Genomic DNA, 21,418 nt, shown 5'->3' with positions numbered 1-21,418 from the left:
TTACATTGGTTATTTGGAGTTACGACTTAAAACGTGTGACAATGTGAAATCGGTAATTGTATGAAATGTTTCCTTCCGCCTTGCTTCCCGCAGCTTCAAAAATACAGGTCCAAACAATACGATTTTCAATCGATCGAAGCCAATGTTTTGCAGTTCATCAAGTCTCGAAAACTGCAACACGTACGTCGCTCTTATAAACATGAAGCATTCAACTGAAAGTAAAACACAAACTGGATTTAACAGAACCTTGACAAAATACATTCTCGGTAAGGACAAATGTAAACGGGCTATAAACACGCGTGGGAATCTTACGTTTAGTTGACGAAATTACCATCCAAAGCAGTCCTTGAGTTTTCTTTCCTGCTTTTCGTTTGCCTGCTCCTCCACTTCGTATCTAGCTTTCCATTCCTAATATACAGGCAGCTCGTCCGCAAAGACGTCTTCCCCATCGTCGCTTGAAATATTGTAAATTGCTCTAAAAGCTCTAAGCAGTGAGTTCACAGTTGTCGAACGTGCTCGATCGAAGTTTATTTCGGAGCCTTCCGAATCGAAACTTAACTCTGACTCCAGTGACGAAAAAGAAATGATTCTGAGACAAAACTTGGACGTTTTAGTCCCAAAATACATCGGAACGATTAGTTTTGCGTTCTATTTTCTCGAGCAAATACAGAGAGTTGACTGAGGCGCTATTGTGTTTGGTTCCTGGGTAGACGTCATCAGGTACCGCCGCCCCAGACTCCCTAAAACGCGGTCGTGAAACACTTAATCGCGACTTTGAAAGGGCATAGAAAATCGAAGATTCAACCAAATTCAAAAATTTCTTCGCCCAAATGCTTCAAATAAAGTTTAGATTTGTTTTAGCGAAAAAAAAATTTTGGGGTTAGGTGCACTTTAAGCTACGGTTTGTTCGCCTGTATATTTCTTGGCTATTGTCACGAAGTCTCGCATACATTAGCCAAAGCATAGCGAATGCTATGTTTGGCAGCATACCACAAGCTCTATAGTGCACATGAGCAATTCAAACGGTTTTATCGTCCTCCGCGGTTTCAGATGTTTTTTGGTCCGTCCTGTAAGGCCTGCGGTCTAAATAATTCTCATTGCTGTACTTATGCGAGGATTTTTGGTATGCATAGCCATCTAGAGTGACGAAAACCAGGGTTGTTTTCCATTTACACCGAGAAACCCGTTTGTTAACGGTTTGTGTAAATTGTAGACAAAAATGCCTAATGGTTAAGTTCCGTTCAGATTGGCCATTGACCATTTACTCGACAGCCCTCAGTTTACCGAGAAAGCCAAGAACGATAATTCCACAATGGCGGCCGAGAGGTTATGTTGAACGCGCCGGATTGTTGATGCTTCAAATGACGTGGAATTACTTCTCCGCTCCGTCACGACGATAATAGAGAATTCTACTTAATATCAGCCACTTTAGCTTTCACGAAGAGAAATCTGAAAAGAATTTCAGGTTTTTATGAGGTTGTGGTGCCGTCCTATTCAAATGACGACTTTCGAATGACTATAGCACTTTCAAAGTACTTGCACAAGAGTTGGCAGCCCCAGCTAAAATCCCCACAGGAAACCGTTTAGGAAGAAAATCGATTCTAGCGCCGAAGTAGGCTTTGGCCCCGGGGCTTTGGCATTCATTTGGTACATGGCAACTTGCACACGTACATTCGTAACATGTTGAAGGAGAGCTGTGCGCCGATCAAAATTCGCGTGGAGACAAGAACTGATGAAGAATTGCAAATGTAAGCACATTTTCCATCCGGATATTTCGGTTAGAAATTTGCGACTACTCTTCCAGACGTTCCTTTTTTTTTTTTTTCAAAATTTTCCGGTCGGCCAAAATTGTCTCACCATTTACATTCTGACCGAATTTTTGGGTAAATGGTAAACGACTCACGTCTTTTGGGGTTAAGAAAACACTTCGTGGCTTCGAACAGAGATAAGAAGACTAAAAACTGAGGAATTTTTCCCCTACCTTACCCTAAAAGAATACAATCATTACATCCTCCATGCCATAGATTACGTAAAGGTGAATTTACTTACTTTTACACGGCTATGCCGGATGGATCTTTTTCTATCCGTTCGTAAATCAACAGAATGACTTCGTCCAATACTAGTATTTGCCTGTGTCAAAAAAAGAAAGGAATTTCGCAGGATTTTTATCAGTCTTTTCCCACGGTTAAATATATACTTAATGTATTTCAATCATTTAAACAATACATCAAAAGCTAGGCCGTGCGCTGAATATCTTTCATGTCAAAAATAAATCATGTATTGGATGTTGCGACCTGACCAGTTCTGGTCGAACAGGCTAAGAACACAAACAGTAATGCTACTTTTTGAACAAGTTTTCGTATCTAGTAGTTTGAGAGCTGTAGTTTCATCTACAGCTGATGCACAAATGGTCAGGATAATTACTGCACTATGGTTATTTGATAACATGGAGAGCTCTTCTTTCGCAAAACCAAGAGTCCCCAAAAAAAGCAAAGAGAAAAACGTCTTTACCCTATACGTAAGAAAATTAAAAGAGTGGATATTCGCAAAACTGAGACAATGTTTCTTCACTTCACAGTCTCAGTTGAGATATGGTTTTCTTCCCATCAGTGAAGTGCCTAATTCAAGAAAAATTTCTAACATTTCAAACACATCCGGTGAATCATTAAGCTGTTCGAATATCCCGGGAATTTTTGGCAACAAATACTTCCCTTTATTTGGACCCTTTTGCTCGAAAACTCGGTGAACCTGCCGATCCCGTGCAAGGTAGACTACTGGCAGCCGGTCTTTTCTCTAAGGGTCAGACGAGTCTTTATTCGTGAACACGATTGCAAACGGGAGGTATGGGACGATCCGAAAGAGGGATGGGATCGCACCCATCATGCCGTCTGAAATGTCTCGGCTCATAAACCCTGCCTGATTTCGAGAGAAAAAAACAGACTGCAAGCAGTCTAAGTACAAAGGAGCAGCATGTACAACAGCAAGAATACAAGGACACGAGAAAAAAAGGCCAGTAAAAGGTTGTCTCTTTTTCGATTCAAAATATTAACCGGCTATCCTTCTTAATTCAGTGCGATATACTTTCAGCTTCAAAACGCCAAGAAGTGGATGCAGGGCAGTGCTGAAGTCTCAATTACCCCGAGTCAAATTTTCGGCGATTTCTCGTCCACCAGTCAAAATTTTGAGTCTATTTCATGACTTTCCTAGCTAACCGTAATTTTGCAGATCGCAGATCTCAGCTGTCAGTTAAAACACGCGTCAATTCAATGGAAGGAGCTTCTTGTCTGCCGATAAGGATTGCCTCGGGGCCAACTTAATGGAGCCTGACTAGGTCCAACTACATGTAGAACGAAGAAACAGACTGTTCTGAGTGACGTACACGGGGTTCGTGGTTAGTGTACGTGTAGCTCACAACTCATTGGTATTTTACATTTTAAGTAGACCCTACTATGAAGATCTGGATTGGGATGCTGCTATCTCAATTATCAGTCATATGTGCGTGGTCTCCGGTGGTTATCAGTTAAAATTTCAGCCCCATTGCTCAGCCATCAAAACATTTTTTGCAGATCTCAGCTTTAAGTTCAAAATCGGTCGTCATATCTTAGGTGACAGTAAACATTTTCAATGAACAATTCTCAGTAATCAGTTAAATTCCATACAGACCCTCTTCAAGGGCTCATCCTTTCCTTTCCCTAGTCCCTCCGGCCTGATTTGATGAATTGCAGGAAAACGACTTTCAAGAAGGCAAGCTGTGACTTATGTGAGCACTTTCGATATGCCTCGTTCATTGCGAACCTTGAAAACTGGAGTCCAATTTAGCTTAAGCTTCCTAACGGATAATCCCTCGAGCATTACATTGAATTTTTCTATGGCCCTACACGACCTACACGGTCCACGGACGCTCTTTTTCTTTTGCTACGAGTTATTTTTCTTCGTGCGCGAGAGAGCGCCCTTTCCCCATAGCCACCCCCTTGCATTTGCACTTTTGCTTGCCATCTCGACGAACTCAAGACAAAATAAAGTCAAACCTGTATATAACGGTCACCCTTGGGAAATGGCCAGGTGACCGTTACGTACAAGGTTACCGCTGTACACAGGTTTCCTTTAAACTCCCCTGGAAGTCAATAAATAGCCTTTTTATGTGGAAATAATCACTCAATTTACGTTTTATTGACAATAACGAGTAACAGCAACCCAATAAACACGATAAAAAAAGGCCCACAAAATGTCCGTGGTGTACTTTAAGAGAGGTGCAGTATACTTGGATCTAAATTTCCTTGTAGGAAAAGCTATTAAGGTAACAATATGGATTTCAAGAGGAAAAAACAATCGGTAATAGTTTTCTGATATTTCGGAGCTCGAAGCTTGATTTCATGTGGTATGTCATTAACTTTACTCAGTGTGAAAGAAAGTTCTTCATGTTCATGTATTAGACTAGTAATTGTGTTTTATAGTACCTGTATTTGTAATTTTGTGAGATCCCTGCCTTGGTGGCTGCTATTTAACGAGCTGATGAATAAAGCTTGTCATTATTCTTTAATCGTAACCCAATTTCGTGACCGTTATATACGGGTAAAAGATAATGAAATTGTGGATTCAGGAAGTCTAAAGGGTGACCGCGTCTGTCATATACAGGTGACCGCTATATGCAGGTGAACTTAACAGTAAACATAAGGGACGACTTTTGAGAAGCTGTTCCGTGACCGTTATACACAGGGTGACCGCTATATACAGGGTCGTTATGTACAGGTTTGAGTGTAGAGGGTCTGTGGACACACTGCACACGAACTTGCTCCATTACAAGGAGCACTTAGCTGTCTATCAACTCTGAGTCGATGAAAACAGATTTTCTCGATGAAAGGAAATCCTTGTCCTTGCCCGTCGTTCTTGTTGATATACGAAACATTTCGTACCATTCATCATTGCCGCGCATTTTGTAACTGAAAACGCAACCTCGTATATCTGGTTACTTATTATCCAACTGCAGCGAATACCGTCCAAATAACAGTACAAATATACAGCAATATTGTACAGTAGAAAACCTGTTTGCCGTACAGGTCGGCGCGCGCACGCAAAACTGTCACACTCTCCCTCTTTCATTGATAAATTTATTGACTACAGTAGTTGGATAATAAATCTCTTATTAGATGTTTTGGTGTGTAGTATCGCTGTATATTTTTACTCGTCGTTTGTATTTGACTCGCTCTATGGGCTCGTCAAAATATGGCACAACTCGTAAAAATATATAGCGATACTGCACACCAAAACATCTTGTAAGATATATCATTATATGTACTTCACTTACAGTGCCAGTAATAATGGGACTCTTCCGAAAATCTAGGAAACAAGAGCCGAAAAAACCGGATGCTCTCGCAGACTTACCTATCCTGAATTTGTAACAATAAGTTGCGCTGCATGTGAACGCTTCCGCGTGTGTGATACTTGAAATCAGCATTGCTCAAACGGGACCAGGGGGGGGGGGGGGGGTGAAGAGAGATGGATATGAGATATAATATTGTAGCCTTTCCTAGGCATTGCGTGATATAGTCCGTGAGTCACGCGATATGTGTGACATTCCCACAAAGGAATGTAACGGCCTGTCCAAACGGTAAATGTTTGGCGACCAAACATCATCAAACATTGTTTGATGACCAAACATGCTGATGTTGAAGTGAGTGGCCAAACAGTTAAATGATCACACACAGATCAAACTAGGGATACAAGCCACTGAGCAAGCGTGGGATGCATGCGCGCTCCAAACATGTTTGATACGGCTGTCCAAACGAACAAAACATCGCCCATCAAACACGAGAACAAAAGAAATGTTTCAAGTTGTTTGATCGAATGTTTGATGGCCTTCAAATTTTTTCAAACACGACTAAACACGATCAAACACGATCCAACGCCACCAAACAAGGTGGCCAAACGGTAAAATGTTTGGTCACCAAACAATGTTTGATGGTGTTTGGTCGTCAAACATTTCCCGTTTGGACAGGCCTTAATGACTGTAATTTTAAAAAGGCATCTGTAATGAACATCTGTAGTCAGGCTAACTAAACCCCTTGTTTTCCCTTCAAAACGTTTGGAAATATAGTCACTGGTTATCCGTTTAGGAAGTAAGTAAGTTTCGGAATAAACGTGAACATGACATGAATCTCCCCACTCGAAATTTCTGTGCCAACCGCTTGCCGGACTATAGAAAGGAAAGGGGAGTGAAAGAAAGCTACAAGCAAGTAAAATATTGGTCCAACAACTCGACTTTGTTAAGCGGGAATAAGGCACCCTCTGATAGAATTACTCGAGGTTTCGTTAATTTATACTTGCTTAACAAACCTGAGGATCACGCCAAAGACATCGTCAACCATGCCATTCCAGATTTCACCAGCGTGGGTTATCTTCTTCCAGCGTTGCATTGCTGCTATCTCCGTACGCCACTAGACACCATGTTTTGATATCAGAGGAAAAAGGTTAGTTTGTGTTGTTGTTTGTTGGCACTAGCTAATTCTGGTAATTTTATAAGAAAGGCCAAGCAACCGAAGGTCTCAGTGTTGACCAGCGCTTTGAAGCCAACAAAAATAAAGTTGTTATCACTGGTGTGTCATTCGTGCCATTTAGAATGCGTTATCTGATACCTGTCTACCACATCCAAACTTTTCTCTTTGACTATGCACCGATGACAGAGAAAGGAAATGTCACTTCAAGTGGCTCACACTGCCCTCGAGTCATCACTGAATCGTCAGTGTATTTATCACAGGCGTCCCAAACTCATGATTTTAAAATTATCAATGTAAGCGTATCAAGTGGGACGTGACTACCTGAAGTACGCGGTTCCTGGCACCGTCTTGGTTGAAGGTCATTAGGTCAAACAGGGCAAAAAAAGATGGAAGTTCGAATACACAATTATTTGGGGATGAGTATTAAACATTAGAGAGTTTTCATGATTCACGAGACAAAGATACCCCGGAGAAGATTTTATCCATCAAATTAACAAGATACAGCTCCACTGGGAAGCGAGAAATCGTCAATTAAATTTTTCAGACAAATGCTTCTAAACTTTTTTTGCAATCCGCGGCTCGGTTTCGCAAACACTGTATGGAAAAGTAAAAATTTGTAAATTCTCTTACCTGGTGTCTTAAGTTTTTAATTCATAAATATTTCGAAATTCTAATTTTTCGTGCTTTGTTAGACATTACATTCTCCTTCCTCCTTTCCCAAACGTTGAACTCGTGTTGCCGTGTTTGCCCCGCGCAGCAGCAAAATGGTATCGGAAGGCCTTCGTTCAACACTTAATTGTACGGTGGCTCCCTGTGGTTTGGGCTCTGTCTTGCCACACGGGTGAACAAGGCAATAATCATTGGAGCCACTGTGTGCATGTCGCCTGGCTAGATTTAGTTGTAGAATACCGGACCACTCATTTGCATCTCATTGAGAAGCGTTGAAAGATATGTCAATAAGTGGCCCGGTGCTGTAAAATCACTCCCAAAAACGAAACACGAATGACCAACTTATCATACCCGTAGTACTGGAGTATATAACACAAACAAACCATTAACAAATTGACAAGTAGAGCGACCGCAGTGCATGATATTTCAATTGACAACCGCATATTCTACAACGTGGGCTCACACTTGCAAATCCCCCACCCCTTCCTTCCACCTCTCAGTTACACGGGAAGCAAGAAGCTCAAGAGCTGGGAACTGGATGACATCAGCCACTAAAATTTTCCGAGGTTTGCGCGAGTCTGATTAGAGGCAATGGTTCGCTAGTAGACAGATTCTGTTTCAATTGCCTTGCAAATTATTCACTTTTCAATGTAATAGTTACAGTGCAACTTCTCGAACCGGGCTACCTAGAAGGAAACTAACGAATCAAAACGTAAACTGAGAACAATGGGCTGAGTAGCTTCTCGTTACGGCAAGTAACGGTCTGTTTGACGTGAAATGAGATCACACTAAAGGCCCCTTTCACACTATGCCATAGGAATTGGAGAACGGAGGTTTCTCTCTGAAGACACATTAAATGTTCTCCGTCCACACTACGCTGGAAGAATTTAACAACGCAACAATCATCGGTGATTTTATGAAGTTTGTTTGAGGACACAGGGAAGTCACATGATTATTGTGACGTCATCGTTTTCGAAAAGCTCCGTTTTCAAAATGTTTCCCGCCCACACGAAAACGAAAAACAGGCGTTTTCAGATTCCTCCGGTTTGAAGAGCGTTTTCGAAGAGCTCCGTTTTCGTGACGGATTAGTGTGGACGGTAGGCCTAACCGTATAAATAAAGCTCCGTTTTCAAATTCCTCCAGCGTGGTATTGGCGCTGCCCATGAAAAGGACGGGCAAGGCTAAATGCGCGGAAATTATCTCCTCTGATAAAAAGTGATTATTTTCCATCTACCCCGATTCCAATCTCAGGTAGTTATATCATGTCATTGTTGTCACTGGTCTCTAAGATTTTCGTTTCTGCTAGCGTTTCTGTATTATTGTTAAGCTCAAGTTTAGTTGCAACAAACGAATCTGAAAATGAAAGCTTGCTAAGGCGCGCATGGATGAATAAACTTGCGCGATACTTTTAATCTGAATTCATTATCAAATGCGGGAATTTCCTGCCCACAGCAAAGTATCTTTTGTTAAATCTATTTACCATCAAGTCAGCGCTTTTTAAATTGCACTCATTTCCCTAACAGGCAAAGTATTACTTCAGAGAACATTGAGTGCCACTTAATTCCCTAGGTGTCAGCTTTTTATATACAGGTAGATTTTCCATCTCCAGCCTGTCTTGACTTTTCTACGCGGAAAAACGGCAGCTGAGGCCCCACAATAAACATAGACATAGACATAGACAGTTCATTTTACTTGGACAACACACTTAGCTATGGTAACGGTGCGTCCCATAGACTGAACAAATAGTTACCCGTTGCATTGCGACGGAATAACAATTAACATATATTTTTGTTTATGCGGAGGCTGGATATTCTTATTTTCCTGTCAAACATAGGCTGAAAATATTCGTTTGGACATTCCTAGATTACAGAGCGTAGTAAATGTATTTCATGTACATGTATTATGTATTTGTGGGAGGCGCGGTGGCCTAAGGGTTAGTGCGCTCGACTCCGGAGCGAGCGGTCCGGGTTCCAGCCCCAGCCGGGGACATTGTGTTGTGTTCTTGGGCAAGACACTTAACTCTCACGGTGCCTCTCTCCACCCAGGTGTATAAATGGGTACCGGCGAATTTAATGCTGAGGGTAACCCTGCGATGGACTGCCATCCCATCCAGGGGGGAGTAGAAATACCCTTAGTCCCTTCATTCTACAGAAACCGGGATAAGCTCCGGCCTGATGGGCTACTTGGCTCGTATGCAGACTTGAACTTTTTAGTACATGTGTTTCAGTTAAATAAAATGGATGTGATCAGGAATTGAACTATCAAATAGAACTGTACGGTGTTTGTACGTTCCTGTACTGTGTTACAATGTGCATGTGCTTTAACTTATTCCTGCTGGAGCAGTAAACTGACTATCCAAAGACAAAAACTTGTTAAAATGTCTTTATTCCAACTTCAAAATTACTTTATTTTACATTTTTCAACATAATTATTACAAAATTCAGACAGAAGCAGCTGGGACACTTGATATTTGTTAAATTTAAGAAGTCCCATGTTTTTCTTTTCAACTAAAAAAGAAAAGGAACTAATAATTGTGAACAAGCAAAGCACACAGTAACAATTTCAAGCAAATTTACTCCTGCAGAATCACTGCGTATGCTTTGATGGATAAATGACTGTACGATGAAAAAATATCTGATTAGGAAGACTTTCCTGTCCCCTAAGACAGTGGCAGATCTAGGGGGGCCCAGAGGGCCCGAGCCCCACCCCCACTTATTTTTGGGGAAAAAAGAAGTAAATGACTGAAGGAAGAAAAGCCGGCAGAGCAAGTAAAACACCCCCCCCCCCCCTTTAGCTCAAAGTCTGGATCTGCCACTGCCCTAAGATTCCTGTTATGACCCACATCCAATAATTCTGACCTAATTAATAATGGGTAAGTTATTTGTATCTGTAAACTAATTGACCTTTTGATTATGAGCTCAATAGTGACCGAGGGTCGAATTAACTATCCCCTTCATAGAAATTGTTTATTCTTACTATTTCTAGTTTGTTCTTATAGCATTCAAACTGATTATAATTTCATTTAAATTATGATTTCCAGTAGTTTAATCTTCATTTTAAGCAGTATGACTTTAAAGCAAAATCACATGCAGACTGAACTATCAATTGAAACTTGCAGCAGTGCTTGCAACCTCATCAGTTCACTCAACAATTTTGAGATTTCTTTTTAAAGTAAGAGACACAAGAAAAAGTTGCCAGTTTGTAGAGAACATCCACCACTGCACACTGGTGACTAATTTTGTACAATAGAGCTCAGTCAATCAACCAATCAATCAATCAATCAAATCATCACATTGCAGTATTTGCATTGGTATACTAGTAGAATTCTACTTATGACTGCTAGTCCTCTGGCTGTCTTATGAAAATATAGCAAACAGCTCCACTGGTTGCACTGTTACGTACTTCCAGTGTCTATATCAGTTTCTTTCCTCGCATCTTACTACCCCAGATGGGGTAACAAAGAGCCTGCAATTACAGTTGACACTGCAATCATTTTACCAACAGTTGAAACAAAGAACAAGCTAAAAAAGGTAGGAATAAATAAGAAGTAGTATTGACTCTGGCTATACATGTTACATCATCATTATCACCATATCTACACCATGCCACTGCAAATGTATGCATTTTAAAACATGAACACCATAACATCAACCTTATCTCCTTCTGATTATCTAACTCAGCATGGTTCTTGTATCATAAATGTTTTTCCTCTGCTCAGCAACTGTTCTTTTCCATTTGGCCAACTTTTCATCAAAGTTTCTAATACTTCTTCCCCCTGGTCTAAGACGCAATCTTTCTTGTACCTGAAAGCCAAGAAGCAAACAATCTTTGACTGTAATTTTTGTGACCTTAACTTTATCTTATTGTCCACAGTTTCGTTTTGCAATTTCAAAAGATAATTATTAAAAGCTATTTGCTCACAAGTTCCAGTCAGTGGTATAATGTGGCATAAAAACATAAAGATTGTGGACAAGCATTCTTAAATGACTTTTCAAGTGATTTTTGTTTCCTGAAATGACTATGTTGTTGCTAAAAACAGTAACCATCTCTCTAATACACCCATCTCCTACAAACAGTTCATCCTCCCTTTCTAATGCTTTTCACAAGAGGTAAGCCTCCCGTCCCAGGCCTGGTTTGTTCAAAAGGTGGATAAAGCTATCCACCAGATAAATCAATATCCAGCAGATAGCATGGTTTATTTTGTCAACATTGTCTTGTCCACTATATAGTGATTTATCCAGTTCCTTCAAACAACTGGGGCCAGGAGGATAGAGAGATTTTAAAAAATGGTAAAGAAACTAATAATAATCACCTCATCTGCTGTGACACTTAACACAACTGGTTTCCGCTTGGAATCAATAAACAGATATAAGAGGTAGACTAGCAGAAATCCAATAACAACAATAATGAAGATAATCACTACCTGCAAGGAAATTAATGGAAAAAATGGTTACAAAAAAGTGAAAGAAGAAGGTGAAAGCCAAAAGCAGCTACGACCACAATAGGGCTGTAATTGAATAACAATTCTTTGCTAGGACAACAATGACAGAGTTCACCATCACTACAGTTCTACCACTAAAGCATACAAATGTAAGTCAATCAAAAACTTTGAAAGGCTAAATAAATGTGATATGTGTATGGAAGTCCCTGATTTATGAGTCAAATGAGTCTCTGAGTTGTAAGTCAATGAGTCAATATTATTACACTCCAGTTACCAGTAGCCCTAACAGCAGTCTGGTTAGCCTTAATATTTAATTGCACTTTGGTTAAACTAGACTACAAGTAGTCCCTCTTTTGCTTAGTCTAGGATTTTGCGTGACCCTTTTTTCCTTGCAGTTTTCTTTCGTGCCATGCATGATGGACTAAGAGAAAAAGGGACTACTCATAGTCTACATTCAGCCTAAATAGCACTCTGATTAGCCTGAGTTACAATAGTCCAATTAGGCTAAAAAGTCCTCCAGTTTGCCTCAGCAAGACTCAGATAAGACTAAACATTGCTCACACTACAATCCTGGTCACAAGTGTTGGGACAGTTCACAGCAGATGACTTCACAGGCAGCCTCTCTTAAGACCAAGACCGCGTAAGCCTGCCTACCCCCCTCCCCCCTGTCAATTTTGATAAAAATCTTGAAGGAATAAAACCTTGACAATAGCTTCAGAATAACCACGTTTCAAGAACTGTTTGCCTCCTAGAACTGTATTCTCCAACTAAAGAGACGATAAGATAGATATTCACGTCTTATTCCAATAATAACGATTTTTCAGCAATCACGTTCAGTTCCAACAAACCTGTCTAACCACTTTCTATTGACCCTTTTTCCTTTTTAACCACATCCGATCTAGTCATCAGAATAGCTTCATTTTCTTTCAACATTGCTAGGGGGGAGGGGGGTCAATTATACTTGCCTCTATTCATCTTTTTTTTCTAAAACGTCAAGGACATACTTGAAATTGTGGGTTTTAGCGTGCAAAAGGGAAGGTGTCCCAACAACTTATGGCCAGGATTGTAGCCTATTATGGCAAGCTGTCAATAATGGTAGTAGTAACACTATGTATACTTGAATGAATTGTTGAGTCATGACTCATGGAGTCATTTGACTGAAAAATAATTTGATCTCTAAACTACCTTTATGAGGGTTGTGTTCCTGGCTTCATACATACACTGACATCTTAAACAGAACTGCTCTTCTCTTTGCACAATTTGCTCACAGTTGCTGGAAAACAAAAATCATGCGCACTTGTAGCATCCTACCACTTATCTTACAATTAACGAAGAAGGTCACTCCAAAAAAAACAATATTTTTTGTCAACTCTAGTAAAAACCTTGCACTAAGTTTAGCCAAGAGTTCACCAAAGTTTCAGCCTCTAAAATGCAGGTTTTCTTGTGAAATTCATCTTTAAAGAAGCCCATTTTGAACAGTACTCAGCAGTCAGGCCACATTTTTGTGACCTCATTCTGTCCAAGAGAAACTGTCCAAATGGCTTCCGACAAGCCTTTTAACTGCCACTCTGGGTAATGGCTACTCTTGCGCCATATTATTTTGAGCCAAACAGGCTCCAAACTCTGAAATGAAAGCATTGAAGATAGTGAAGTGGATAATTGCTTGGTAAAAATAGATTTTGCTGACCTTGTGAAGGATGCCAAGTCAGTTGCACGTTTTTTCCCTTCCCGCCAATTTCGAGTTGGGTGGAATGACGTCACATAAACACAGCGTAGCTGCCAAGACAGTTTCAAAATGGCAGCTTCCGAAATCGCTTCTTTCAAGACAAATTTCTTCAGGATAGTGGGCACTTGAGAGGCTTAAACTTCTGTGAGTGGAAAAGCTGAATGTTTACTTACTATAGGCGAAGACAAAAAAAGTTCGCTTTTTGGGGTGACCTCCTTTTAACAAGGAAAGCTTTGTGAAAATGAATTTTACACGCATGTACATGGCAACACAAGACTCATGTGTTAGTTCCTGTGAAAGTCCAACAATCCATACTGTACATGCATTAAGTTTAGTGCCTGAATAGAAAGGAATAAAAAAATATATAACCCAGGGGAGGCACTTTCTATAATGGACTGATGTGGAGGCTCCACCCAAAAGGGTACAATGTACCTTTATCAGGCTCAAGGCGTATAGAAGGGTAGGGTTTCATAAGCTAAAATATAGAAAAAGTTAGTGAAAACTACACATACCATATTCTTTAAAAAGCCCCTTCAAAAATATCTTGCACAAACACATCTAACAGCTGAGTCATTTAAAATTAATATTCCAAGGGGTTACACAATCCAAGGTTATAGAAAAGGGATTCAGTCAACTGCTTTCCCTCCAATGCAGATACATGAAAGGGGTAGCACTTTCTATGGAAGTTGTAAGAACAAGTTGCCTTTTCTGTCAAAAGGGTATATAAAAAGGCAAGGGTTTAAAATTGTGTGTAGTGCCTCCAAATATAAAACTTTGTCGGGTACTCCCCTTCCCTGGGTGTGCAATATGAAAAGGAATGTGGAATGCAATAATATTGTAAAGACATTAGAGAAGTGACTAAAAAGACACAGCTGGGGAACCACTGTTCCTTATGTAAGTATTTGTCAATGCAGGTGAACAAAAAACTCTTAGTAGCCATAAAGGTACATGTAATGATATCTCCATCAAACTGCATGAATACTGCCAAATATTATTATTATACATTGAACTGAATATCTCTTTTCTGATTGGTCGAAGTGCACAGTGAATTTTTGAAATCAGCGCCTGAGACATCATCTCTACAGATTATACAATAATCATGTCAAGGACACTCAAGGTCACAGGTAATCATAGCAAGTTCGTGCGCTTTGTTTTGCTTGCCGTCAGTGAAGAAGCAAAAACATGACTTCCATTTTTTCCTTCAATGTATAATAAAACAATTATTAGATTCGGTTTTTGTGATATCCAGAATAATCAAGGTCTCGGTAAGGGTTATCAGCCACGGCCTTTGGTTTCAGCTGATAACCCCTACCTCAACCTTGATTATTCTGGATATCACAAAAACCTCATCCAATAATTGTTTACAAACTGCTTTTGTGACTATCAATACTGTTTTGCATATTTTAATCACTTTAATCAAGAAATAGAAAACATGTTCCATGTTTCTGTGGAGTCATAGAAACACAAGTGCAAGATTGGGAGAACAAGAAATGCCATGGGAACACAAGCTAACAGGCTAGGGTTTCCAGAGCTTTTTTGAGTTCTCACAACCTTTTTTGAGTATTTCTATAACTCAATAGAAATACAAAAACATATTGTCTACTTCTTTTAGAAAATACCCAAATGAAAAAAAGAAAGCAACTTGTCTACTTTGATCATCAAAATGTAAATTCTCTTTCCTCACATCATCATTACATCAACAGCTTGTGCTAGTTCTGCATTTCTATCAAGTTTTAGTATAAATCTACCAGCGTTCTATCACAAATGCGGTTCTCTGACTGGCTACGGTCTCATTATTTATTCTGTTACAGATAGCGAGTAGCAAAGCAGTGTGTGCTTGTTAACAAACTGTTGGCCGCTTCTTAGCATTTTCGAAGTGTCTGTGAGGAAGATTTAGATACAGTTTGAGCAAAAAGTAGATTTATACTGAAACAATTAGATTGTTCACTCTCGATTTCTAGATACGTGATAGTTATCTAGCGCTGTGTCTTCCTCAACTATCACACGATAGAAATCTCAAGCTCACAATCCAATATTATTGTTAACGGAAACAATTTTTTACCATTCAACACACATATATTTGGAGGGGGGAGCTATTTTCTAATGGCCATTAATGTATATTCAGCAAAAGTGCCATTGAAAAAACTTCCTAATGAACCCTTATTTTCTTTCAAACCGACCACAACCTGATACTGGTTACAAAATTCAAACCACATAACAACAACCAATGTTGTCATTAGGATTTCAAATGTAATTTGCTGTAAATCACCATCGACATGGATTGTCATCTGGGGTGCCTTATCTTTCTCCCTATTTCTGTCATGATTGCATGTCATACTCTCCTTTTCAGCTGTCCACTTGTGTCCCCCAAACAGAACCCCTCAACCAGTATCTTTTAGTAATAAAGACAAATCATTTTTCCTGACAGTTTGTCCAAACAACAGTGAAAAAGCGGGAAATGATGTCATCAGTATCCTCACTAGTGAAGATGTGGAAAATACGTCCCTCATGTTCTGGTTGTAGTTTCGTATGAACTTTACCAGTGGTGTATTTTCCATTATAATACAGACAGGACCGTGTGCATGCTCTGATTGGTCAAAAACCCACATTTTATCAGAGTATAAAACAAAGAAAAAGCGTGTTTTATTGTTTTGTGCATGTAAAATCTATATCATAAAGCAATTGAAGAAACCTAAGCTGCGTACTACACTGTGATAAAACACTCTGGACATTTGAGAACACTCAAGAAATGTAGAAAATGTGAGCCATAGGTGAGTGTTTTCTACATTTCCCTTGGATGAACTGTCCGATAATTAATCTTTAAAATACGCAAACTGTCTTGAGGTGAAACTTCTTTCAGTGGAGAGCATCAAAGAATTCATCGTGGGTCAAAAGCAAGAAAACCAGCAATGCGAAGAAATCAAGGTATGGCGTTTTCTTTGAGTTTCCAGAGTTTCTGGGAGAAGTTGGTTAAACCAGAGAAATGACAAACATACCTTGTGTACAGTATGATAAATTGCTCTGCAGTCTCTACATCAGTGTTGTTTGAAGAGACAAAACTGAGTACAAACACACGTTCATTACCACACAGTTCATCCAGATAATAAAACTTGCTTGTGTTTAATAGTGTAATTTCCACAACACAGTAAAGCCAGCAAAGTCAGTAAACCCAGGCACTGTTTGCCAGAGCCAGCATCGGTGTCATTAATATTCAGTTACTGGTTCTCCCTCGTTCAAGAGAATCCAAGAGGTTGACAAAATAGCTTGAAACAACACCGACATTTTCTTGAGTCCTCAGATGAAGAAGATTTGTGACAATTTCAGTGAAGCGTGAAACAAAATTTTGTCCCTCACTAAGTTTTTGATGGTTTTTACATATTGTTGACAACTTTATGTCAACTTTCTGTTGGCTTTTTAGCATGAATTGTAATTGTGGACTTGCACTGACAAACAAAACTGAGAAAAAGAGTCATGTTTTTCGATGAATTGTGAGTTTCTTGTTCAATGCGAAGAAATAACTGACAAGTTTTTATTGTGGTTGTTCCATGTGCGGCCATCTGATGTTATGTAATCTTCTCCTATTTAGGTTCCAAACAGAATTTTCAAAATTTTCAACACAAGTGGTCACATGATAAAATGCTTATTGACTGAGTAAGGCCAGGTCGGACGGAAAAATATTTGGCTCTCGGTCAGAATGTACGGACCTCGCTGCGGTCAGTCCGTACGTCCTGACCTCGAACCAAATATTTTCCCGTCCGGCCCTCACACTCAGTCAATAGGTACATAGCATTTTCTTAAATTGGACATACCAATCCTTTGGCTCAACAGTCTTCACAAACACATTCGGGATCTTTGCTGTTTTGTTCCCTTCCTTAGGGCAAACACACTTACACCTTACATCATCATACTGGGCCTGCGATGAAACGTTGAAAATAGCGTGAGTGCTCAGTGGCTTACATGAATTAAGCCTACATGACGAAGCACAGCTTCAAACGAAAACACAAGTACTTGATTGTTCTGTCAGTATATACTATGTACCTTCAATTTACAGAGAAAAGTGCTTAAGAAATCAACTTATCTTACCTCAGAAATTGCTATGAAACAGGCCAACGAAGAAAACACCACGATATAAGGGAAGTTCAAAGAGATCATGATGTTGCTTCCTTAGTCAATCATCCGCCATCTTAAAATCTACTCGCGCAATTGATGATGGGTAATATGGATGATAGGCCCGTGGTCGCATGCAAAACATGTGAAAGTTGAGGGAATATAATTAATACTTAAGCATCAGGGCCAGTTAGAATTTTAATCTATAAACATCGGCCTAATAGAATTCCTCGTGAGATAAGAGACACTGCATTCTAGAGCAAGGAAGACGAAAAAAGGTTACCAAAGGAATACGAGAAATTGAATTTGTATTTGAATGTACTGGAAGGTGAAGATCTAGGACGAGCTTTTAGAAACAGATAGACTTAGTCCACTGAAAAAAGCAATCGATACACCAGGATTCATATCAGAACGAAGGTCAGAAAAACAACCACTTTTGAAATGGTAACCAGTTCCTTCTCCTTATCTGTCTTTAAACTTTTGCACAATGACAGCCCTATTACAGTAATAATATAAGAAATAATATTTTAAGTAGAGGCTTCCAACTGAATCACCTAGTGGTGGTTTAGTGGTGGTTTTCAGGAGGGTCTTCCAAAAAAGGTCTAAAGCGCATTAAAAGTCTAAAATATAATATCGTTGTCAGGTGATATTATGACAAATCCCGAGACTATAAAAGATATGAATTGGCGACCGTAAAGAGACTCGAAAGCTGACGTTTTAAGCGTTAGCCGTTCGTCGGAGCGAATCGGATTCACTCCGACGAAGGGCTAACGCTCGAAACGTCAGCTTGCGAATCTCTTTACGGTGGCCAATTCACATTGTCAACCCATTTGATAAAACCAAGTTATCTGGTTATACTCCCCACCGACGCAGCACCACAGTTTCTTTAGAAACGTGCCCCCTCTATAAAAGATATGTCTACCGTCTGCTCTAAAGGATGCAGGAAAAACTAGAAGGCTATTCAGTGCGATTCGTGTGATGGCTGGTTCCACGACAAATGGGTCACCATGAAAACCACATAGTACAGTCGATTTTGTAATGACTCTATGGCCTGGGAATGTATGGGTTGTTTATTTCCAGGCGTAGGTACACCTGTCCGGATTACAAGCGCACCATCTAGCTTCGGTAAGGGAGAAGAAAGTGGCGCAAATATACGTACGGAAATGAATCCCGCTCTAGACAAAAGAGGAATGAAATTTTCTCATGTTAGTACAGGTAATCGTATGAATGCGAGTGCAATTAAGGATTTGCACTACGAGTGATATTTGAAAATTCTCTCAAAATTGCACGAGCCTTTAGGTGAGTGCAATGTGAAAGAATTTTCAAATATCAGGAGTAGTGTAAATCCTTAATTACTCGAGCTTTCATACGATTATGCTAACGGAGAAACAACAACAACAGGATATTAAGTGTAAATTTGACCCCTGTTCACCATAGGGTCTCCAGTAGCTCAGTGGTTAGATGTCAGGGGAAAAATATAGCAATGGTCTTAAAAATAGGACTTCTATTTTGTTGGAACTTCGTTTGGCTAAAATTTGTCAAACAACTTTTATGTTCGGATCGACAGCCTAGTAAAATCAAAAACTTATAAAAGAAACAGTTAATTCTTCCTCGTACGAAAAGTTACAGAAAAACTTTAAAACGGCTCTTCGGAGCCATTCAAAACGGCTCTTTTTAGTGCCACCACAAAAACAAAGTCTTGGTCTTCCTTTGCTTTTAGTCTTTTGTAATTGCTTTGGTGATGGAAATAATATATATAGGGCTTTCCACAAGTTAAACGGCACTTTTTTTAGCTTTTCTTGGCAACTTATGGCAGGACTTTCCACAAGTAGCTCGGGAACTTTTAGGCAACTTTTCGTATTTCGAGCAACTTTTTTCGTTTTGAACAATTTTTTTGTTTGGAGCAACTTTTTCAACTATATGATCTTTCATATATTCGCTTGCATTGGTCATCACCTACGGGTATATTACGAACTCACAACGTGACCAGCTGCCAGTGGTTTGACAGCCTAGTTAGTAGAGCACTTCACCGGTATCGCAAAGGTCATGGGTTCGAATCCCGTTCAGGCCTGAAATTTTTTTATAGGCTTTAATTTCACAACTCCTTAAGTTGTCTGTATAACTGCAATGATCAATCATGTCTTCATATTTTTGCATTTTGTTAGCAATTTCTAGTTTTCTTTCAATTCTGAGAAATCGGAGCAGCTTTTAGGGCTTAAATTGGCCTTGCTTCCATACTGTATTTTACAATGTTTTTGTATGCAATTTATAAACTTCCTGTAAAAAGGAGTCAGATCCCCCTCCACTCTGGGGCAGATGATGGGTGCAAGATGCATGCAGCCGGGCTACTAGGTCAACGGACGAAGACTCACACTTGCCTGACTCGAGCATCTCAGGTAAATAATTTTTACAAGAGTAATCAGTATTGATGCGTGGTCTTTAATTGAGGACAAAGTTATTCAGCAACGCTGGTTACGCCGCAAAATTGCACAAAAAAGCTTAGAAATCTTAGTTTCGTCGTACAATTTGCATATTTTTGCACCAGACCAAAATAAAAGAAAAGAGCAACAAAACGGTTTTTGGTTGATTTTTTACAGCAACTTTTGAGCAGATACCTTTAACCTATTTTGAGCGACTTTTGAGCACTTTTTAAGAAACTGCGGGCAACTTTTTGGGAAATCTCCAGCAACTTGTGGAAAGCCCTAACATAATATCCATATCGTGGATATCCAAGATACACATTTACGAATCTACGAATAATTCGTCTAAGACAAATGGCCGTTTTCACACTAGAGACGGATAATTCGTCTAAGGCGAATAAAACGTCTAAGACGAACAATTCGCCTAATACAAATAATTCGTCTAAGACTAGTAAAACGTCTCAGACGAATAATTCGTCAAAGAGGAATAAAACGTCTAAGACAAATAATTCGTCAAAGACGAATAAAACTTCTCAGACAAATGAAACGTCTTAGACGAATAATTCGTCAAAGACGAATAAAACGTCTAAGACGAATAAAACGTCTCAGACGAATAAAACATCTAAGACGAGTAAAACGTCTCAGACGAATAATTCGTCAAAGAGGAATAAAACGTCTAAGACAAATAATTCGTCAAAGACGAATAAAACTTCTCAGACAAATGAAACGTCTAAGACGAATAATTCGTCAAAGACGAATAAAACGTCTCAGACGAATAAGACGTCTCAGACGAATAAATCGTCTCAGAAGAATAAAACGTCTAAGACGAATAAGACCTCTAAGACGAATAAAACATCAAAGACGAATAATTCGTCTATTACAAATAAAACGTCTCAGACGAATAAAACGTCCCAGACCAATAAAACTTCTAAGACCAATAAAACGTCTAAGACGAAAAAAACATCTAATATAAATAACTCGTCTCAGAGGAATAAAACGTCTAAGACGAATAAAGCGTCTAAGGTGAATAAAACGTGTAACGTCAGGTTCACGGCGACTTTTGAAAGGCTGAATTGTCACTTGCTAGACAACTTGTTGCGATGACACTAGCGTGTGTGGAAGATGCTTTACTAATCGAATAAAGCCAGAGATCACGGAAAATCAGCTGTGATTGACGGTGATTTAATAGACGATAATCGAACGTAAACTGAAATATAATACAGTGAATAAACTAATTACTAGATAATAGAAGATTACAAGATGACAAGAGTCACGAAACAATAATAGCAAACATTCCAATCATAACTGCGATGTGACAATACTTCCAGTCAAACGTCTCAGTAAAGACACAATTAAAAATCATCAGTGATCCCAAGCAGATAAGCATACTGCTGACTGTCCAAATACAATAAATGATGACACTCTAAAATCTTGAAAGCAATAAAATTGCACGATGCGATAAAAACATGCTTGCGTGAGCGCCACTGAAAGCGATGTGGGAATTTACTAGCAAGGAAAGGACTTTAACTGAATTACCAAAGATTCTTATAGGAAGTTGCTA

At 39.4% G+C, this 21,418-nt stretch overlaps 1 protein-coding gene and 1 long non-coding RNA gene across 2 annotated transcripts; both read right to left on the bottom strand.

Moving 5' to 3' along the window:
- Nucleotides 1-364: 364 nt before the first annotated feature.
- Nucleotides 365-6,606, bottom strand: LOC149118405 (uncharacterized). The gene is made up of 2 exons (XR_016209033.1): nucleotides 6,334-6,606; nucleotides 365-2,130 (listed from the first exon to the last, which is right to left on the bottom strand). It is a non-coding gene; the product is annotated as an uncharacterized LOC149118405 (long non-coding RNA).
- Nucleotides 6,607-9,531: 2,925 nt separating this feature from the next.
- On the bottom strand, nucleotides 9,532-17,527 carry LOC110040820 (putative protein 2). The gene is made up of 5 exons (XM_089295656.1): nucleotides 17,414-17,527; nucleotides 17,140-17,243; nucleotides 12,790-12,877; nucleotides 11,476-11,586; nucleotides 9,532-10,966 (listed from the first exon to the last, which is right to left on the bottom strand). The coding sequence occupies exons 1-5, from the start codon at nucleotides 17,480-17,482 to the stop codon at nucleotides 10,835-10,837; spliced, it is 504 nt and encodes a 167-aa protein (XP_089151782.1). The 5' UTR covers nucleotides 17,483-17,527; the 3' UTR covers nucleotides 9,532-10,834.
- Between the last annotated feature and the right edge of the window lie 3,891 nt (nucleotides 17,528-21,418).

Source organism: Orbicella faveolata, unplaced genomic scaffold, assembly GCF_042242905.1.
Source record: "Orbicella faveolata isolate gen_17 unplaced genomic scaffold, um_ofav_v1 contig_1, whole genome shotgun sequence".
Lineage (NCBI taxonomy): Eukaryota > Metazoa > Cnidaria > Anthozoa > Scleractinia > Merulinidae > Orbicella > Orbicella faveolata.
This window is presented reverse-complemented; position numbering and strand designations above follow the sequence as displayed.